A 21,366-nucleotide genomic window follows, 5' to 3' on the forward strand; every position below is an offset into this window, starting at 1 on the left:
GGGGGGGGGAAGAATCTAATTTAAAATAAACTAGTCTATCAAAAACAAGTTCTTTAAATTGAGGGAAGAAAATGGTGAAAACAGTCCCTAATCATTAAGGGGTAGGGTCTTCAAAATGAGTAAAGATTACCATTTATTGAGGATGGAGTAGAGATTATTGGTTTTATAAAGGTTGAACTAGATGTCTCCCTTCTGACTGAACTTCAGCTTTATAAAATTTTCACACTTTTTAAAGAAGTCATAGGGGCTACCATGCAACAGTTTAAGCATACTGTTTAGATCCACAACAGTCTTTCTTCCCTATATTATTTTCCCCTTATTTGTAGTCACAAAGCTGTCAATATGGTATCTTACCTTTCCATCAGCTTCTCTTTATCCCAATTGAAATGGCTAAGGAGTATTCTTGTGATAGTTGCTGGATTCTAAAGGAGGGAAAGAAGTCACATTAGAGTAATACCATTTCAATGACATTCAGTGAACTCTTGCTGAATGTCTTTGCATCCCTTGTGACTAGCACAGTAGTTGGCACATAGAAGGTATGTAATAAAAGCTCAATGAATGAATAAGTACTGAAGAGAAGTATCCTAACAGAACTTCCCCTTTCTTTTCCAGAAATGTATCCTTGCTTCCCTTCCAGACTTTGAGGTACACAATTTAGATAAGAATAGTCCCTAATATCAAGGATCTAGACTCTTGATCATAATATCAAGCAGGGAAAAAACAAAATAACTGTGCATTATTGTAGAGAAAAGACTGAAGCTGATTCCAGATTTTGCCTACTTGGAAAATTATCTTACTAAATTCAAGCAGCACTTAAAAAAATTCAAACATTAACAGGCACTTATTAAATGCTTGTTAATTGAAATTTGTTTTAGAATGTTCCATGATCAATTTTAATTCTAATAAGTTACAACTGAATGCATTGTATTTTTTATGGTAAATCAAAGTTAAAATTATATCGTTCAGAAATGTGCAACAAAAGAGGAAGATCAAGGTAATTATTTTACACATAAAAATCATACTGATATATTACTACAAGCAAAGAATACGGCCAATAGCAACAAACACATATTAAGTATCTTTTCATACAGGTAAAGAACAGTGTCTACAAAAATAAAAATTATTGTCTCCAGTAGCCAAGTAGTCTATCTTCTACTAGGGAGAAGACTAAGACATGTAGGCAGAGTAGCATAAAAAAGGCAAAGAGTGATAGGGACCAAAGGAGAGGCCATTTTCTACCATGGAATAACTTCAACGTTCTAGTAACCCATCTATCACCATGATGAAAGCACCATGAACTAAATTTGTGTCTTTGCACAACTTTGCTTAGCTTGCTAATTCACAAAACTGAAAATATTAAGAGATGAAGACACAAAGGTTCTCAAGGAAAGTGGTAAAATGAATTGGGTTTTAAATGACAGTAGGAATACAACAAGCACAGAGGGAAAGGCATTCATTTCAGACATAGACAGTGAGCAAAGCAAAGAAGTATGATGAAAGTATGCATTTGGTGGTGAAACTCCTGTTTGGGTAGAACAACAAGTAATCTGGAACAGGATAACATGAGACAAAACTGGTAAGGTAGGGTGCAGGCTGATTGTGAGGGTAAGCCTTTAAAGGACTTTGGATTTGGTTGGATAGGTAAAACAAGGGTAATATCCAACTCATACATTAGTAAATTATTATCAGGGCATCAGTATAAAAAGAATGGATTAAAAGAACATTTTGAAAGGAGGAAAGAGCTGAAGAGAAAACTACTTAAGGGGGTAAAAATTAAGCACAGGGGAATCTAAAGAAAATATTTACATGACAGATCAAAAAAAAATTTAAGTGCCTACTATATAATATGCCAGTCATTATTTTAAGGCATTGGAGTTATATAAATACAATGAATGACAATCACATCAAACACACGGCCACCATCACCCGCCCAAATATAAAGTAAATACAAAGAGGAGATGCCCCGCAAAGTCTTAAAGCACAGTTTCAAGTTCATGAGGGTTTAAAACAGTAGTTAAGACTTTTGAAACAAGGTATACACACAAACCAACAATAGCTGAGGAGGGAGGAGAGCAGGAACAGGAATGGCTTTCATCAACATGATGGTGCTTGAGCTGCATCTTAAAGGAAAAGGAAGACTAAGATAGAAACAAGAAAGGAGTGCATCCCAGACACGTGGCCCAGTGCAAAAATAAGGTGAGACTAGATAAGAGCATTTGGGCAGAGAGAAGGCCAGTTTGGTCTATAAGGATGGGACATCACCAGAGAGAATGAATGAAGTCCAATGAAGCTGTAAAGATAGGTTGGAGTCAGGCTGAAGAGGTTTTAGATGCGAGGGGAGGAGTTATTTTACCGTAGAAGAAATTGGAAGCCAGAGGAGACAGACAGGAGGCTATGAAAATGAGGGAAAGCCCATTTCCTCATTTCATGCTCAGTCAAAAAAAAAAAAAATTCCTAAGTCTCATGAAATAATTTTAGGGAGAGATGAACTCAATTATGAGAAAATTTAGGAGTTTAAAGTCATTATAGGAAGGGCAAGACTACATGAAGATGTGAAATTACTGGAGCTATCCAATAGCTGAGAGAAACAAGGATAAGAGGCAAAAATTTGACCATTACTTGTGCCTTAGTTGAAACCAAGTGAAGAGGAAAAAACCTAAAGACATGTCCCTTGGGGAATATATCATTATCTACAGGTATCTATAGAAGAGGATGAAGAACCAGAGAGTAGATAGAAGGGAATGTAAACCAATATAGGAAAAAGGTAAGAGTATGGTGTCTCTGAAGGCATAGGGAAGACTAGAAAGGGATAAATGATGTCTTAAGTTATTAGTAAGGATTAAAGAGTCATTTGGATTTGACAATTAAGCTACTCATCTTGCTAGTGGTAGAAACCCAGGATTTCTAACTTAATACTAAATATCATTCCATAAAATAATACTACTGAGAAGAGGACCTTTGTTTCCATGTTCCTGAAGGTGATTCATACTACCAGTATTGTAATGCTCTGCATGACAAATTTCCTAAAGAAAAATTTATAAAAACTCATACTAAAGGTTTTCCTTTGGGACTGATCCATATCATTTTTCATTTCTATTACCTGTAAAGTAGCAGAGGGCATTAAAAAGATGAGAATTAGTCCAGTATAGCAGAAAGAACACTAGGAAACCTTTTTGCTATGTGGTGAGGAAAGTGCTATATCAATATTCATTTTTATTATCATTCCTAGCTAAATTACCCCCTTTATTCTCAGCACCCTGGACAGCCAAGCTCTCATACCAAAAATAAACAAACAAACAAATAAATAATGAATTTCGAGTAAAGAGGAATGAAGGCTTTTACTTTCATTCCTCCCACCCTACCCCTCCTCAAGTAAGCTTTTCTCTTGGAGATTTACTAGTTAGTCTGTTTCTAGTTTCATAGCACAGTATTTCATTAAGAAAAAAACAATTTTAATGTACACTTTAGAGAGTTAATGATGAAAAATTACCCAAACTCTATATCAGAAGCTTTTATGTCCATTTAATAAATATGGAATGCTCTTGTTTCCACCCTTCTCACCTTTCCCCTACATATTTAGTGTAATAAGAATCTTATTGAATAATTCCTTCGACAACAGAATTAACTGCTCTTTTAATGTTATTTTTTTTTTTTTTGAGAAAGAGCTCTCTGTCAACTTCTTATTTTACAGATTATAAAATTCGGGCCTCAGAAGTTGGATGAATCTGCCCAAGGTCACACCTTCAAAGAAGAATACTTTAAAGCTTGTTCTGATTCCAAATTCACTTCTCTTTCCATCACATTATACTTTAAGTAGTTTAGTATTGAGGGTGCTATGAAGTGAGAATCTTGCAAAATTAAGAAAAGGGAAGAAAACTTCAATGTATCACACTTCAATGTAACTTGAAGTCAGTAAGTTATCATTCTCCTTTCAGAGAATTCCTAGAGTTTTCAAAAAGGAACTTCACATACAATTCTCTTATGTTGATGCTTTCAGCAACTCTATTCATAGCATTTCCTTTACCTTCTCTAAATCTTCCCATGTCAAGGAAAATAACAGACTCCACAGGGTCTCACTGTTGAGGCACAATTAAATAACACAATCCAGGTAAAGAAAAAGATATTCGACCTTCATTTACTTTTCCTGAGTATTTGCAGCAGACAGTTGTGTAGGCAGCCAGATAATATCCGCAGATACTAATTTTAAGAATAACAACAGTCTATTTCATTTACTAAACAATTGTTAGTAAACGAATTTACTTTGGACAGATACTTTTTTTTTTAAACCCTTACCTTCTGTCTTGGAGTCAATACTGTGGATTAGGCAATGGGGGTCAAATGACTTGCCCAGGGTCACACAGCTGGGAAATGTCTGAGGCCAGATTTGAACCTAGGATCTCCTGCCTCTAGGCCTGGCTCTCAATCCACTGAGCTACCCAGTTGCCCCAGACAAATACTTAAAAAAAAATCTAATGATACTTTAACATGACCAAGTAAACAGATAAAATCAATCAGAATATTTTAGTATTGATAAGCATTTGTCCAGAAAGGATTTATATTGCAGGAGATGAACAAAGTTCTGATCTGTCTTCAGAAGTAATTCTTTAGAGACTTGCTTTACACCACTATTATATTTTCAATAAAGCACTAAAGTAAAAAATATATATATATATTAAAAAACAGTGCAATCATGGTAAGTCAGATGCCAATACTGGTGACTTTCTTTAGCATTAACAAGAAGAATGTCTTAGGTCAGAGTAAGGACTAAATACTGACTCTGCATTCATATTACCCAGTTAGTAGGAAGCAAATTTACCAAAAAAGAATAAATTGTAACATTAGTTAAAATATTCATATTACTTCCATTTTATAGGTAAGGAGAACAGAGGCTCACAAATGTTGAGTGACTTGTCAATGGTCATGGTGTTACAGACAACATTTGAAATTAGGTCTAAGTCTAGCACTGTTATCCACTAATGCCAGGCTGTGAAGAACTAATAGAACATTACAGGTAGAATGTCTAAAGGAAAATGCAAAGATGAGCTCTTAGCCGAACAAGAATTTCCTCCACAACCCAAAGGACAAAAAATTATCTACCAGTCTTTGTCTAAAGACTTCAAATACAAGGAATCTGCTTTTTCATAGCTCTAATTGTGATGAAAAATTTCCTGATACTTTCATCAATCATCAAAACTACTTTAAGTAGTGAAGTGGAGAAAAAGATAAAAATAAAGCTAATTCAGTGGCCTTCAAAGAACTAACACTCTATTTGCTGGGGGAAAACAATGTATACCTATATGTAAAAGGATGTGCTGTAAGAACATGAAATATGATGCACATATGGAAGAAACATGGATCTACATGAAATGATGCAAAGTAAAGAGCACCAAGAAAACAACAAACATGGAAAGAACAACTAAAGTAAAATCAAAAGTGTGTGGCAAAATTACAAAGAACTAGCATGGCTTAAAAGATATGAGAAGATATTACCACCTGACCTGTTGGCAGAGATGGAAGGTCCACAAGTGATGGCCAGGAACAGTTATGATTATTTTTTCCTTTAAAAATTATTTGTTATTTGTGGTTCTCAAAAGAGGGAGAGGGAAAAGTATTGGGGGGGGGGGGGGGAAGATTAGGGAGATGTTAAAATAAAAACAAAAAAACTTGTTCTAAAGTAAACTGGGAATTCTATGAAGTGGAAATTTTGAATGAGGAAATAACAAGGCCGGGAAAGGGATTACTATTTAATAAACAGCAAGAAAAGTCATTTGGGCTGAGCTGCAGACTGATGTATGTAGTAAAGCAGGAAAGGTGGGTTGTAACTCATCTGTGAAGAGCAATCACTGGTGTTTATCAAGAGTGGAGTGTTTCATTTAGACCTACAGGTCTTAATTCAGAAATATCGCTTTTGCAGCTATTTGGAGGATGGATTGAAAAGGCAGGCACTTGAGGCTGGAAGAACAATTAGGAAGCTATTGTTAAGAAGGGATAATGAGGGACTTAACTAAAGTACAGGATCTGTGAGTAAATTGAGCAACAGTCTTCCTTTAAGTGGTGTGGTTAATAGTATCATTAGATTGTGTATTGTTTCTTGAGGGCTAGGAATATCTTTCTGCTTGTATTCTATTCCCAGAATTTAGTACAGTGCTTGACATTGGTAAATATTTTTTGATTTGTTTCTTGACTTCCAAAGTGAAGGTTCTTAAATCCAGGTAGGATGTTGTACTGGTGAGAGAGTGGAGAATCACTTCATACTGTTATCACAACTGTGCACCCAAAATAAATGAATGTTCTATTATACATATACTCACTTATAAATAAATAAAACATATATTATTCAGACATATACACAGAGATAGTTCGACCTTGGTTAAGAAGGATGATTTGGAGAGAGATTAGAAGCAAGGAGGTAAGAGTAAAGTGCCTAAATTACAGGATTATAAATTATAGGACAAATAATGAAAAAGACAAGAAATATTGCTGAAATAAAGTCAGTAGGACTTCAGTTATTTGCACTGAGAGGTCAAAAGAAGGGACATGAGAATGTCAAGCCTAGAGGAAATGTTTCAGCAGATGTTAAAGGGAGAAATTGATTCCGGTCAGTTTCTACCATGTTGATTTTGAGGTGATCCAGGAACAGCGGGCAGGAGATACAGTGTTGAAACTTCTACAGCTATAGAAACTGATTTGAATCAATGGCAGAGCTATGGGAACCAATATAAAACTTGGGGGAAATACCAAGTACAGAATCTTAAGGAAATGGCCTCAGTTTTAGACTTGAGGATGAAAAGGAACAGGAATCAGAAAAAGAGAATGATTAAAAGTATAGAGTGATAAATGATTTTAGGGAAAACATTTAAAATTTCTTTCTTCCTTCTTTTTTTTAATCCTTACCTTCTGTCTTAGAATCAATACTGCATATTGGTTCCAGGGCAGAAGAGTGGTCAGCTAGGCAATGACTTGCCCAGGATCACACAGCTAGGAAGTATCTGATGTGAACCTAGGACCTGTCTCAAGGCCTGGCTCTCAACCCACTGAATCACCCAGCTGCCCCCTAAAATTTTATTGGGGAAAAAAAAAAAAGTTACTTAAAAAAAAAAAAAAAAAAAAAAAAAGATTTCAACAAATTGGTTCCCAACCTGTGGGTTATAGACCTTCAGGTTCATAGTTAGTGAATAAAAGGGCAGGGGACCCTTAAAGAAGACAAACAATATCCATCTGCAAACTTAAAAATGACTTATACATGTTACTATTTTAATCAGGATATATGGATACTGGTGTTGAGAAAGTGTATAATGACAAGCTATTATGAATTCTGTAAAGCTCTTAAACGAATTTATATTTTACAATTCATTAGTAGTATAAATACTATCATGTGCAAAAAATATGCCCTTAAAAAGGGCATAATAATATATACAATATTATATATTATATATATTATAATAATAGAAAAGTTTAGGAAGCACTGCCCTGGGAAACTATAGTAGTCAAACTGTTTAGAATATCAATATTGAGAAGAAATTGCTACTTTGATGCAAATTCTATCATACTGTCTTTTCTATAATTATTCATCTTAATAATTATTGATTCAAAGAAAGGAAAAGTAGGCACCTTACAGTACAATGTAAAGAGTTGTTTGGTCTCAAATCCTCATCTGTAAATGATAAGACGAATTATGTAAAAGGGCCTTTTCTAGGTTCCTCCCAAGTCTGAATCATTTCTGCAATTACTGGGAAAGAGTGATATTTTATATTCACATATATGCATATATGTGTGTATGACACCTACTTATATATGAGGTCAAAGAAAGGATAGTTAGAATGCCACAAACTAAAACTGTTTAAAGTCCACCAGCCTAGGAAGAATAGAAAACTGTCAATAAGGAAATTCTGATACAAAGAGAAAAAATTCTTATAAAAAGGATATTGTCTAGACCAATATTAATATTGTTGCATCAACTTTACCAGTCAACTTATATTTAAAACTCCGTATAACAGAATGAGTAGAAAAAACAGGTCTGATCCTTTTAAGAATAGTGTTGGTGTTAGAAGTGGAAGCAGGCAAGGAAAACAGCCTTAGGTGTTGAGAAAAGGAGGATCAAAAAGGATACTGGGGAGAAAGCACTTTGCAACCTCAGACGGTCATAAAAATGTAAACTAATGTCTCATCCCCTAACTAAATCCGACTCAATTTCTTAACATACTTACAATGGTCAATATCTGGTTTTTTTCACTTAGGGAAAAAAAACAGCATAATCAACATTTTTCTTTAAACTAATGATATTACATATTTTTCATCCCTAATGAAGAAAATAGTTACATTTCTTTTCTGAATGTAGCTAGCTACAAAATCAATTTCAAAATAAGACAGTGTTTCAAACTGCATAGCATGTGCCTTCTCTTATGAAATACACACTTAAATTGGGAAAAATAAGTTATTGTACCAAACATAACTTAAAAAGAAAACAAGTTTTCCTGGGCAATGTTTTAAAAAATCTTCCAAAGTACAGAATCATTTTAGTGTATTGATAGATTCTGAGATGTACACAACCCTGTGGACAAGTCTGGTTCTCTGTGCCTCAGGCCTCCACTAACAAAATGGAGATTCTACCATATTTCCTACACAAGGGTTAATTGGATCAAATGAGGAACTGGACCTACAAAACCATGAAATGCTTGTAATAATGATACTACTTAGATCTCTGAAAACATAAAGGTCATTTTGGAGATGAAATGGGCTGAGTGGATATGACTTTCCTAAGATTGCACTGCTAAGACTGTAGCTGAAGGAAACACTAGCATTCAGGCTTCCCACATCCAATTTACTTACCTCAAGATGATGATAAAAACCTCTGTTCTAGTACTAAAGACTAAGAAAGGTTTAGAGTTTAGGTATAAGGCTATAGCATTCATTTAAAATACGTCAATATTCCATTGGCTCTCTAGATAGAAAGCTGAGCCTAGAAATGAGTCTCAGACATTTAGTCCCAACTGCCTAGCCCTCACCACTCTTCCGCCCTGGAACCCACACTTAGTATTGATTCTAAGAGAGAAGGTATGGATTTTAAAACAAAAAAGTAAAGAAATACATTTGAGTCTCCCAAAGGAACCAGGAATAAGATGTTTTAAGCTATAAAGGCCCATTGACCTCCTTATGCTGAGGTTTTAGTTGATGACACTGTAATGTCCCTTTCCTTAGGCCTGCGCATCAAGGTGAGAAAGGATCCTTACCAACACCTTGAAGTTGGGCTTTATATACCAAGTTAGAGAAATCTAGTCTTTTCCTTTCTCTAAGTTTTGAATTTAGTACATTTAAATAGGTGATATGAAAATCATTAAAGATGAATCAATAATAAAATCTACAAAATTACAAGCCATTTAGGTGGTCAAAATGTGCTGAGTTCAACATATCAATATAAAAAGAGTGGGAAATTTCAGCAAAGCCTAGAAAAATATGTTTATCTGAAGAGTAAGTAGTTTTTAATCATTCATTACAGAAAAGGGGAAAAGTCTAGAGTTAGAATGGAAAGGTTGGGCTTCTTAACAGTGGAAAGGCAGGAGTAGAAAAGAGCAGTAAAAAGTCTTGGATAAGTGGAAAAGACAACTTTAAAATATAACTGTCTTATCTCATCCTTGATCCATAATGCAATGAAAAATATAGTTTTGAGCTTAAGGAGGTGAACAAGGTTAAAATGATAGAGAAAATAAAAGTAACTAATAACACTTGAATTTTCTAAGGGTGGGAAATGTTGCAGAAACTAAGATAACACTATTAATGGCTTCATCTTTGTTTTACCCTCTAATGTCCTTTTAAAAATAAAAACTCCTCTGGGAAATGTGATAGAGACCTTGAACCAGAGGGCTTGGTCTGGACCCCTGCCTGGATCTCTCTGCTCACTGGTCCAACTCAGGTGACCCTCACTTTTCACAGCTTCCTTTTCCTTTTCGGTAAAATATGGGAGCTGGACTTGACTTCAGGACCCTTACTAGCCCTGAAAACTTGTTTAAGCAGGGATTATCTAAAACTTCAAAATGCTTGACTCCTAATATAGTAAAAATTCTAAACTACAGATTTATTCAGAAAGTCCAGACATTTTACTCTATCTCATATTATTCTAGTTATTACATTTGCTTTGAGTTCACTTAACTATTTAAGAAAAGGTCTTCAATGTATGTCTGGTGGTTGTTGCCTTTTTCTTTCACTAAGGTTTGAATTTTAGATTCAGCCAAGTTTCTAGGACTATCAGGAAAATACCATAAAGGCTTTTCTAGATAATATTACATTTTCATCAGTGTTTTCATTAAATGCTAAATTATTTTTCCAATGAAATTCTAAGTATGTCTCTGGCATGAGAACAGTGCTTTTCATATAAGTACAGATTTGCTAAAAAACAAAAATAAAAAACAAAACAAAACAAAAAAAAACCCCAACCAAACAAAAAAAAGACTTCCCTAAAGATTTACAGGACATATATTCCTGAATAATTGTGTCCTGGCTGCCAATCAATATAAGAGATGGTTCCTTAATAATGACTTGTCTTTGGAATGGTTCTGTCCTACCTTTGCTGCTGCAGCCCGCCTGTCCTTTGCATCACTGAATTCACACTTCTGGAAGTACCCATTAAGCACTGTAACAGACAGATGGACAGGTCAATGGGCCACAGCGGCAGAGGTCAGATTGACAGACTTGATAAAAATAAAATTAGGGTATGTTAAGGGTACAAACGGGGTCTACCTGTATTGTATGGTTCAAAAACTATCTCTATACTAGACCAAAAATAAAAAGACTATTAAGTTTACAGATACAGGTTGTCTTGCTTTATGAATATTACCTGTCTTTAAATAGAAACAGTAACACTTATAAATTAAGGGGTTTAATAATCTAATTTTAGTTGCAGTACTTTTGAAGCAATTTTAGGCTAATGGTCTAAGGAATCACAAGTTACTTTCAACATTAATAGGATAAAACAACTTCTATTTTCCTTATTTAGAACATTTTTAATACTAAAAAGAAAATGATGCACATAGATCTTCTTCTTTGTTAACATCAAAATTCGGAAGTACTGCAATTAGGGTGAGTTAAAGTACCTAAAGCATTTGCAAACTTTCATTCAAGTAAATGCCCAGTGTGAACTGTTATTATTATTAGTCAATACCAGAAACTTTCCTTTAGTACTCTCATTTAGCAGTCATTTCACCACTTTCACATGAAGTTGATTCAAACAACAAATATAATAAACTGAAAATACTGCATCTATTACAAGGTAACTTTCTCTCCTTAAAATAATTTCATGACACTGGATTTATGCCAACTGGTAGCTTTGTCTCAAATGACTACTTGTTCAGGACTTTGCATCTCTGTCACCTTTCAATTTCTTAAAATTATTATAACTGTTTTCCAGTGTGGACTCCAAATTGGCAACTTTAAAGTATAAACACTTTATACTTTAAAACTTTATCTCCTTTATCAATGCAACTCCTTAAAAAATAACCAAGGACAAATGTTCATATTGCCATAAGGCAAAACCAATGTTAAGTGGAGCTATGAGTACTAAGCGGAGACACAATTAAAATAAATAACACACATCTAGCATTTTTGAGTTTTGAAGCATTAAACATTTTCAATGGAAAATACACATATCCACTGTAAACTTCAGCAAGTTTTTTTTCTCACATTAATAAAAGACAAGCCAGCAGAGGGGAAAGGTGTCTCAATGTTTTTCTGATAACTGACAGAGTTGGTGATATGATCTTAATATAGACAGAAACAGGTCTACTGCTATCCCCTGGTAATAACTACACTTCATGTAATATAAGGAAATCTCCTGAGTAACTAACTACTTTGATATCTACTATTAACTGTGTGCTATTTGAATTATTATAAAATATACATAATAGCATGAAAAAAGTGAAGAGGAAAAAAATTCAAAGTATAGACAAGAGGGGCATTTAAAATCAGGTCAGAGGTCCCCAGACACACTTGCTAGTGGTGTGAACCCAGGATGAGTCACTTAACTCCAATTACTTAGCCCATACCCTCTCTCCTCTGCCTTCAAACAAATACTTAAGTTACTGATTTTTAGAAGGCAAAAAAGGTCAGATTTTACAGGCAGTATTTTAATTTTTGTCACCTAACTCCAAAATCCTGTAAGGTATCTCTCAATTTTAGTACACTGTTTAGTTAGAAAGGACATCAAATGTCTGATTTGAGCAGAATCCTCTTCTCAACATTCTAAGACGGATGAGCTGAGCTGATCTCTAAGAGAGAGATATATAAAACTTGCTGCCCACTGAGTATGGCAGAATCAAATTAAAATGGGACATATTTCAGGAAATAAATATTCGGTATAACTTAGAAAATAGTGAACACGTGGCCCACAGGATCTGTTTGTTTTGGCACCACTGCTCTGAGGTACCTCTTTCAAAAAGATCTGAAGAGTCTATGAAACTCATTATTCACTTGTTCCCTACTGGCATAGTAATTTAATATAATCCTAGCACTGTGTTTCTGCTCTTCCACCGAACCTTTCCCTTCTCCAGGTTCTGGATTTTCTCAAGTATATCTCCATAGCTATAATACCACTTCAGTGTCTTCATGAGTTATATTATGCATACTTAAAGATATGTCTTTCAGGGGCAGCTGGGTAGCTCAGTGGATTGAGAGCCAGGCCTAGAGATAGGAGGTCCTAGGTTCAAATCCGGCCTCAGACACTTCCCAGCTGTGTGACCCTGGGCAAGTCACTTGACCCCCATTGCCTACCCTTACCAATCTTCCACCTATAAGTCAATACACAGCAGAAGTTAAGGGTTTAAAAAAACAAAAACAAAAAAAATATATCTTTCATTATAATTATTCCACACCCCAAATCAGTGACAACTATGACAATAAATCTGTTTTCCTGAACTAAGGCATTGGCTCAACTTTGTGGTGACAGGTGACATAAGCCTTCCTCCAAGCCCTTTACAACAATGGTGCACAGGATTGTCTGAGAGTTTTTATGTCATCTCAATAGATAAGTGGTCCTTTTTCTGTGGCCACAGATCACTCTCCTTTTGACATTCTTTTATTGTGTTGTGCATCTTGTTTATAACAGTAGTCAGCTGACCTCCAATACATACCCCTCTCTTTTGCCTTTTGAGTGACCTTTAACTTAAACCTGCTATTCTGCTGAATTCCAAGCCCAGTTCATTGTCTATTCAAGTTACAAGAGCTAATGTGCCAGTTCTAACACTTGTCCATCCAACTGCTAATCATCTGCACAACAGATATAAAAGCTCTGAGACTTAATGGTACAGTGCCCCAAGAGCACTCAGAATCTCAGGGAATTCAGTTTCTAACTCAGTACTGAGTAACTTCCATAACAGAGGCAAACTCTTCTGGCTATTACCCACCTACTTTTTTTCTGGTTATTCAGTTGCTCTTTGGCTTACATTTAATCTTTTCCCCCATAATTGGGACATTCAATACATTGGGATTCCTTGACAACCTTGGTCTCATGTCCTCTTCCTAACTCGTCTGACCTCTAATATCATACACACCTTCATTTGACTCTGCAAACAACCACAAAAACAACCACAACCACAACAACATCTTTAACTTCTGCTTCTGTCTTAGCACCAATTCTAAGAAAAGGGTGGCAAGGGCTAGGTAATTGGGTTAAGTAACTCACCAAGGGTCATACAGCTCTGTAGTACCTAATGTTAGATTTGAACACAGGTCCTCCTAACTCCAGGTCCAGTGCTCTCTATTGTTACCTAGCTGTCCCCCTTTCATTTGACTATTACACAAGTGTTTTATATTTATGATCCATAACTCAAAATTTTCTCTAATACAACCTTCCTTATCTCAATCTTTCTTGCTATATATCTATAGTCTTTACTCTTAATGTGACCTCCTTCATATTCTCCCATTTCACAATCTTTTTAAAATATTGCAATCAAGCTTCTACTAGATTGACCAGTCATTTCATAATCAACATGTATTTGGGTGCCTGCTCTGTGCTACTGGGCTACCAGTACAAATGATGACATAATCCTTACTATTAAGGAGCTGACATCTTAACAGGCAAGATAAGTATATACATACAGAATAAAACAAGTACATATGAAAAAGAAAATAAAAGATAGTTGAGAAGGGAGGAGGCATGAGCAAGTTAGGAGAGAAAAATTAGGGAAGGCTTCATGAAGGTGATGTTTGAGTTGTACTGTTTTAGAGGAAACAGTGATTCTACAAGATGGGGATGATGGGAGTGAGCTTTCTCAGGCTGGAGGATGGCCAGGGCAGGAAATTGAATACTGGGTTAGCAACAAAGAGAAAGCCATTTTGGTTGGATCATAAAAGTATAGGAGAGGGCTGAAAAGACAGGCTGGAGCCAGGTGGTGAAGGACTTTAAGGGCCAAGAGAAGCCAAGAGGGAACAACTAGAATTTATGAACTTGGGGTGGGGGTTGGGGGATGGGAATGGAACCAGGGCCTGACCTATGCTTTAGGAAAACCACTTTGACAGTTAAGTGGAAGATGGAGCTGAGTCAGATGAGGCAGGAGACCAATGGAGGCCATAGAGTCCAAGTGAAAAGCAGCAGAACCTGAACAAAGGCTCTAATTATAGCAAAGAGGGGCTTGGATGGAAACTCTTAGACAGGTACAAGGTGTAAGATTTGATTTAGATTCAAACCCCACCGTAAAAGCTGTGAAACACAACTCCAATACCATTTACCCCAGAGCAAATTCATAGCATTAAAATTACTCCTATGGTTATTGTTCTACTGGAAACATTATCAGGGAGAGTGCTTTTAATGTGTTCAACATGTTTCATTAAACCTAGGATAGGTAAAGTGTCAGAAACATTTTATATATCCCTCCCCTGATATATGTAAATTAAGGAGGCTCTAACTAAAAACTTCCCACCAATTAAAAATTATACCCAAACTGACTTTGATAGTTCTGTAATGTTAACTTCCTAAAGGAATGGGAAGTGGACCTTTGATTTCAGTGACATAATTAAGAATTCTTGTAACAAATGCTTAACAACTAAGCTAGAAACAAACTAGAATCTTCTCATTCCAGTCAGCCCTAGCTCACACTCAGATCATCTTAAGAGATTAAAAGACTTTTTTACTGTCTGCAATTAATAACAGAAATTTACTAATGATCATTTAAGTATGCAAAAGAAACAATTAAAAGTCTGTTGTCTATTAAGCCTCATTTCCTTTGTTATTTATTCAGAAAAGTTAAGGGAAGCTTCAAAGAATGACCATATATAATATATTATTCCACTGATTTTGAGTCACAGGCACATATTATTCTATTACTGGTAAAATAACTTAACAAGAACCACTCTATTGCTTGGACTAGGTGATGCCATTTAAGATTCATGAATTTTTACAATTAATACTAAGAATTCTTTGTTCTCAGATATAATAGTTTGTGAAATCACAGGACAAGTTATTCAGAACACTTTACATTATTTGCTTAAAGATCCATTTGCCTTCAATTCTGAGCATTTGTTTTTCTCATAAAGCCTTATATATCATCAAAGCTTGGTTTTCTTCATTTTAAAGTTATGATACCTATAATCAAATGTTTATTTTTTGGTACTAATCCAGCTCCAGCTCTTATGTAGGGAAATATATTATAAAGATAAATCATCTAAAGCAAGAGCTCATACCAGCAACAGGCAAAGATGTCAAGAAAAGGAAAATGACAATTACTGAAGAAGTCAAATAAGAACGGGCATACTAAAGCACTGTTAGAAGAAATGAGAATTGGTTTCTATGCAAAACAATTTATAACTATAAGCAAAAAGCCACTAACTCTGCCTATCTTTTGAGAGGATACCCATGCCACAAAGAGAGAGTGATGAGGAAGGGAAATAAGGTAGATGAAAGGAAAAGTGGGAGAGGAGCAACAATGAAACATTAAAGAAATTCACAGAAGAAAGCAGAGGATGGGTACATAAGACAAGTAGTTAGGTAAAGTTGGCACCATTATATAGACATACATAAAATAGTAAGATCTCTTATAATGATCTTATTATATAAATATTATTTTTCATTTTCTATTTCATAAAAAAAGGTTAAGAGCTCTGCCACCAAATATGCAGTAAGAATAAGTCAATGAAATCTACTAAGAAAATTAGGTTTATTGCAACAATTCCCTTCATAAATAGGTTATGTTCCAAAAGTGTCATTATCAAGTTAGTTGTTTGGAATTCAGAATAGTTTCCCCGAGGAGAAAATGTCACTAATTGTGGCTAGAAGTGTGATTAAATTCCCAAGGTAATACATCTGACCCACAATATAATTGGAATCGGCATTAAAAAAAAGTAGACAACATTTCTGGAACTTCAGCAAAGAGTGAGAGGAGGGAATTCAATAGGCCAAACTAACAGCTTATGAAGTGCTTTTTCTCTTAAAAACACTATCAAGACAGAGAGGTTGAGTGTAATGAAGTGATGTATCTGAAGAAGGGGCAGTGAAGTGGCTGGATTAGGACACGGACACAGGGATTTGGATCTTGTGACCAGTAACCAACTGTTCCACTATGCTCCCCCTTTCTGAGTAGGAAATAATATTTGTGAAAAAGTGAGTTCAAATGAGTATGTGGTGGTAGTGGGAAATGAGGTAGATTCTAGAGATATTTGTGGAAGGGACCCTAAAGGTGACACATTCAAGGATTTCAGAACTCTTTTCTATTTTTGTTTGACTGTGAATCCCTAATACCATTTTTTTGCCTGTCAATAATGATTTGCATCTTTTTTTACTCAAAAAGAATTTATAGATTTTCCTAAGGCAAATAAATAGTCAAGAGTTAGAGAAGGAAAAAAAAAAGGTTAAAGATATTTATATTAACAAGACTCTCCTTTATATTAACAAGACTCTCCAAAATAATAAAAAGGATGGGGGGAGGGGAGAGAGAGCACATGTGCAAAGAATTAATATTTATAAAGAGCCTATGAGGTGCCAGTTCTTTTTACACATATTTTATTTGAAACTCAATCACCCTGAGAGATAGATACTATTATCACCCACATTTGACAGTTGAGGAAACTAAGGCAAACAGAAGTTAAGTTACTTGCTCAAAGTTAGACAGATATTAAGTGTCTGAGGGAGAATTTTTATTCATGTTCCTGAGTCTAGCCCTAGCTATACCACCAGCTTCTTCTATTGCCCTATGTGGAGTATACAAGCCATGGGCATATTATTTTTGAGAAAAGGAAAAGGGAGGCAGTATTGGAATAAAACAAGATAGCTATTGAGGCTCAGCAAAAATGCAGGAGCGCTCTTGGCGCTATCTGATTGAGTTAGGAGAATTAAAATATACGTTGAGAAGAGAAAGAATAGTCAATCGTTTTTAAGGTATAGTAGATTTCAAAACTGGTATTCCTGAATTGGAAGGTATTCTCCAATGCCCCTGGACCCCTCTATGAGGAAATGAAGGCTCAAAAGAGTTGAGTGATTTTCCCCCCTAGGTAAGTATATGTTCAAGTGATGACTTATTAATTTGAACCCAGATTCTGACCTCAAAATACTATGCTTTAGGGGCAGTTGGGTAGCTTGGTGGATTTAGAGTCAGGCCTAGAGACAGGAGGTCCTAGGTTCCAAAACCGGCCTCATCCTAGCTGTGTGACCTAGGCCAAGTCACTTCACTCCTACTGCCTAAGCCCTGACCACTCTTCTGCCTTGGAACCAATATGCACTATTGATTCTAAGACAGAAGATAAGGGTTTAAAAAAAATACTGTGCTTTAACTGAGCCATATTACATGATCAGAGATAGAAGTGATCAATTTGGAGTAGTCAGGATTCACAGAAGAACTTAAAAGCTGGATTGTGAAAGAGGAATTGATTAGATAGGCAGAAGGTGTAAAAGACAAACGAAAGTATTAAAATAGAAATTTGTGTAAGTAGGAAATAGTGAAGCTAATGTCTACAAAGGAAAGAGGGAAAATAGGGAGATATAAAGTTGGAAAGAGTGAAGAACATAATTTAGGTTAATTTTTAGGCAAGCAGGAATTTATACTTGATGCTTCCTATAATAATCAAAATACCAAAAGATTTCTCAAATACTCAGTGTGCCAGACTCTGGAGATAAAAAGACAATATAAATGCAAGAAGTCCCTGCACTCAAGTAGATCACATTGTCAGTGAAGACAACCTGTACATCTCTAACTATATACAAAAAACATCAATACGAGATAATTTGGCAAGAGGAGAGGGATTAACAGTCTTTAGGGGGAAAAATAATCTCATATGGAAGGTGATGCAAGAGCCTGGCTTGGAAGCAAACTGGTGATTCTAAGAGAGGTTGAGGAAAGGAATATAAACAGACATAGCAGATAGGTTATCTTGCATGAGGAACATGGTGAGGGCCAGGTAACCTATTGTTGACAAAAATTAGGTCATCAGCAAGCATTTATTAAACAAACACTTACTATATGCCAGTCCCTAAAGATACAATACCGAAAATGTACCAGTTCTTACTCTTAAGAAGCTTCTGTTCCATAATAGTTTGAGAAAGCACATATAAGATATTTAGAACCAACCAATAAATAAATAAATGCCAGGGAGTTTAGGGAAAGGTTGGCAGTGGGGATATAAGAGGAATCAGGAGTTTTCATTACATATAAATAATGTGGTACTCTTGGAATAAATCTTGAAGGAGGTAATGAATTTGACATGCAAAAGTAAAGAGAAAGGGCATTCTTGGCTTACGGAATGATTAGGGCAATGAGGATGAAAGACAAAAGTCCAGTATAAGGAAACTTCATGATAACTAGAAGTTTAGATTGCACAGTGCAGGAAAGAATATAGTGAGAAATGAGACTGGAACCAGATTATAAACGGTTTTAAAACAGGAATTTTTATTTGATACTAAAAGCAACAGAGGGCAGGTTGGGATGCCATAAGATTTGTCAAGACTGGCCTTCTGTATACTATTTTGTATAGCTTTCTTAAGAAAAAATTCACTGAATATCAAATATAAATCAACATTAAAGTGCTCTATGTACAGAAGGTGATAATTAGACCAGCTAGACTAAGATAAAATATTTGTATCAAGAAATAGTTTGGAATTTATCCTATAGGCAATAGGAAAACAGTTGAGTCAGGGAATAACAGGATTAAAGTTGTGGTCTAGCTTTAGAAAGACTACTCTAACTGCAGTACAAAGCGGAAGCATAGGGACTAATTTTAATTCCATCCTAAGAGATTAAGAAGCCAGATAAGAGCAACACCCATTAGCATTTATAGTATTTATAGCTGTAGTTACACATATTATCTATATTGTACAAAAAGGCACTTGAAGCTGAGAAAGGATAAAAGTAATTTTAGAGTTGTAGGAGAGACAGGAGTGGGTCTTGTTAAGGAGGTTCAGCGCTGTATCTGTTAAGTTTTAGCTTTCAATCATTCTCAATCTAGATTACTCTGCAAGAATGGCAAATTTCCACCCCGCCCCCCAAACTCTTAAGTTATACATAATGGTTAGAAAATGGGGAATCTTGATTAAAAGACAATTAAAACTAGGAAAAAAAAGTTATCAAAAACTCAGAATACAATGGCACATAGAAACAACAGGGAATTCAATCTTTTAAAGAAAAACTTAGATCCATATAAGCAACTCAGTCACCACAAACACTGTAAAAATGAACAGAAGGTTAAACTGACCCTTAGGGAAAAATGTTGGCCCTCAACATATATTTTACATTGGTCTTACATAGCAAGGTTTTTTAAATGACTGATTTTTCTAACAGTATGGACTCCCAGATACAGACTACTAAGGCCAGACCCATTTCTATCCTGAGTTTTTGTGTTTAATTATCAACTAAGAGCAACATTTTGTAAATAAGCCACTGTCCTGATTTTTACCTCCAAATGACAAGGGAAGATTCAAAAGTCACGTAGTAAAAATCTCTATAAATCTCACCAGGGATGGAATCATTCCCTATAGTTGAGTAGTTTGAAAAAGCAAATAGTTTCCACTATAAATGAAATACAAAAAAAATTCGTATTTGTGGAAGCTGTCTATAACTGACAAGATAGGTACTAAAACAAGTATGTGAATTTTCTTAGTGGAAAAGACCAGGGGGGGGGAGGGGGAGACCCATGCCTGGGATTCATATCTTCTTGTCCCTCCTACATCTTTGCCCATCTATTCCTCTCTTGGAGTTACCAAAATTATTGGGTCCCCCAATTTCCAGAGAGTCTGTTTCTAGAGGTAGCTAGATGGCACAAGAGTTCTAGGCCTGACTTAAAGAAGACCCGAGTTCAAACAAATCTAGTCTCAGACACTTACTAGTTATATGACCTTGGACAAGGCACGCTGCCTGTTTGCATCAGTTTCCTCAGCTGTAAAATGGGAATAATAATAGCCCCAATGCTTCCTGGAGCATCAAAATGAGGTAACATTTTTATAGTATTTAGTACAGTGTCTGGCACACAGCAGTCAGCATAAGTACTACAACTATGACCACTACTATTACATTTCTAACTACATTTCTACAATTAATTCAGACAAATGGGCTGTTTATTTTTGCCACATCTCAGCACCTAGCTTGCCTGAGTGAGGAGTTGACACACCTCTCAATAAGTTTAAATTAAAATATCTATATTATAGGGATAGCTGTGAATAATCCATTGATAAGAAACTTTAGTAAAATTAGATATGTATGCTCCAAAAAGTAAAACATAAAACACAATGATGATGCAGAGTTGCTATATGGGCTCATCCTGCAGGCCAGGGTTGTATATATCACAGGAACAAAAGCAAAGACAATACTCAGCAAATAGTTCATTGTGAAATTAGCATGTCATCATAAATAAAAACAAATTGATCGATAGGTGATCAATAGGTGAAATTAGCATGTCATCATAAATAAAAACAAATTGATCGATAGGTGAGTACAATAATCACTTTAGACAACATGCTCCGTTATCTTAACTTAGAGAACAAGTTCACAAAGGAGGTGGCAAAGTCAAGAGTATTAAAAAAAATTAGGCCAGACGACTGGTATAAAGGTTAGACAAGGCTGCTCCAATTCAGAAAATGGTGAAGGCAGGTAGTTGTTTGATAGAATTTATTCATGGTCAGGTTAATTAGGTAAAAGTCCAAAGATCAGAGACTCTGGTTTAGTGGGTCAGTTTCAGACAGAAAGAAACCAATATCCCGATGTCTCCCTGTGGGACAGAAGTTATGAAAGTAATAAATAACCAAGACTTCCAGCCAAGATAGCACACTAACAAGAAAAGAGAAAGTCAGCTTTGTTTCTATATGTTTATTTGGGGAAAAACCTACAAATCTAATCAGAGACTGAATTTTGATAAAAGAAATTCAATGAGAAACACTACAGTGTTTCCCACCCTGGAACTGCA

At 35.4% G+C, this 21,366-nt stretch overlaps 1 protein-coding gene across 1 annotated transcript in view; it reads right to left on the reverse strand.

The window, feature by feature from the left end:
* ARIH1 (ariadne RBR E3 ubiquitin protein ligase 1) overlaps window positions 1–21,366 on the reverse strand; it is an 83,302-nt gene that overhangs the window by 42,559 nt on the left and 19,377 nt on the right. Inside the window, exon 2 of the mRNA XM_044659129.1 lies at window positions 355–422. Within this exon, the coding sequence (XP_044515064.1) occupies window positions 355–422 (68 nt within the window). The remainder of the gene's footprint in view (window positions 1–354; window positions 423–21,366) is intronic.

Source organism: Gracilinanus agilis, chromosome 2 (genome assembly GCF_016433145.1).
Source record: "Gracilinanus agilis isolate LMUSP501 chromosome 2, AgileGrace, whole genome shotgun sequence".
Lineage (NCBI taxonomy): Eukaryota > Metazoa > Chordata > Mammalia > Didelphimorphia > Didelphidae > Gracilinanus > Gracilinanus agilis.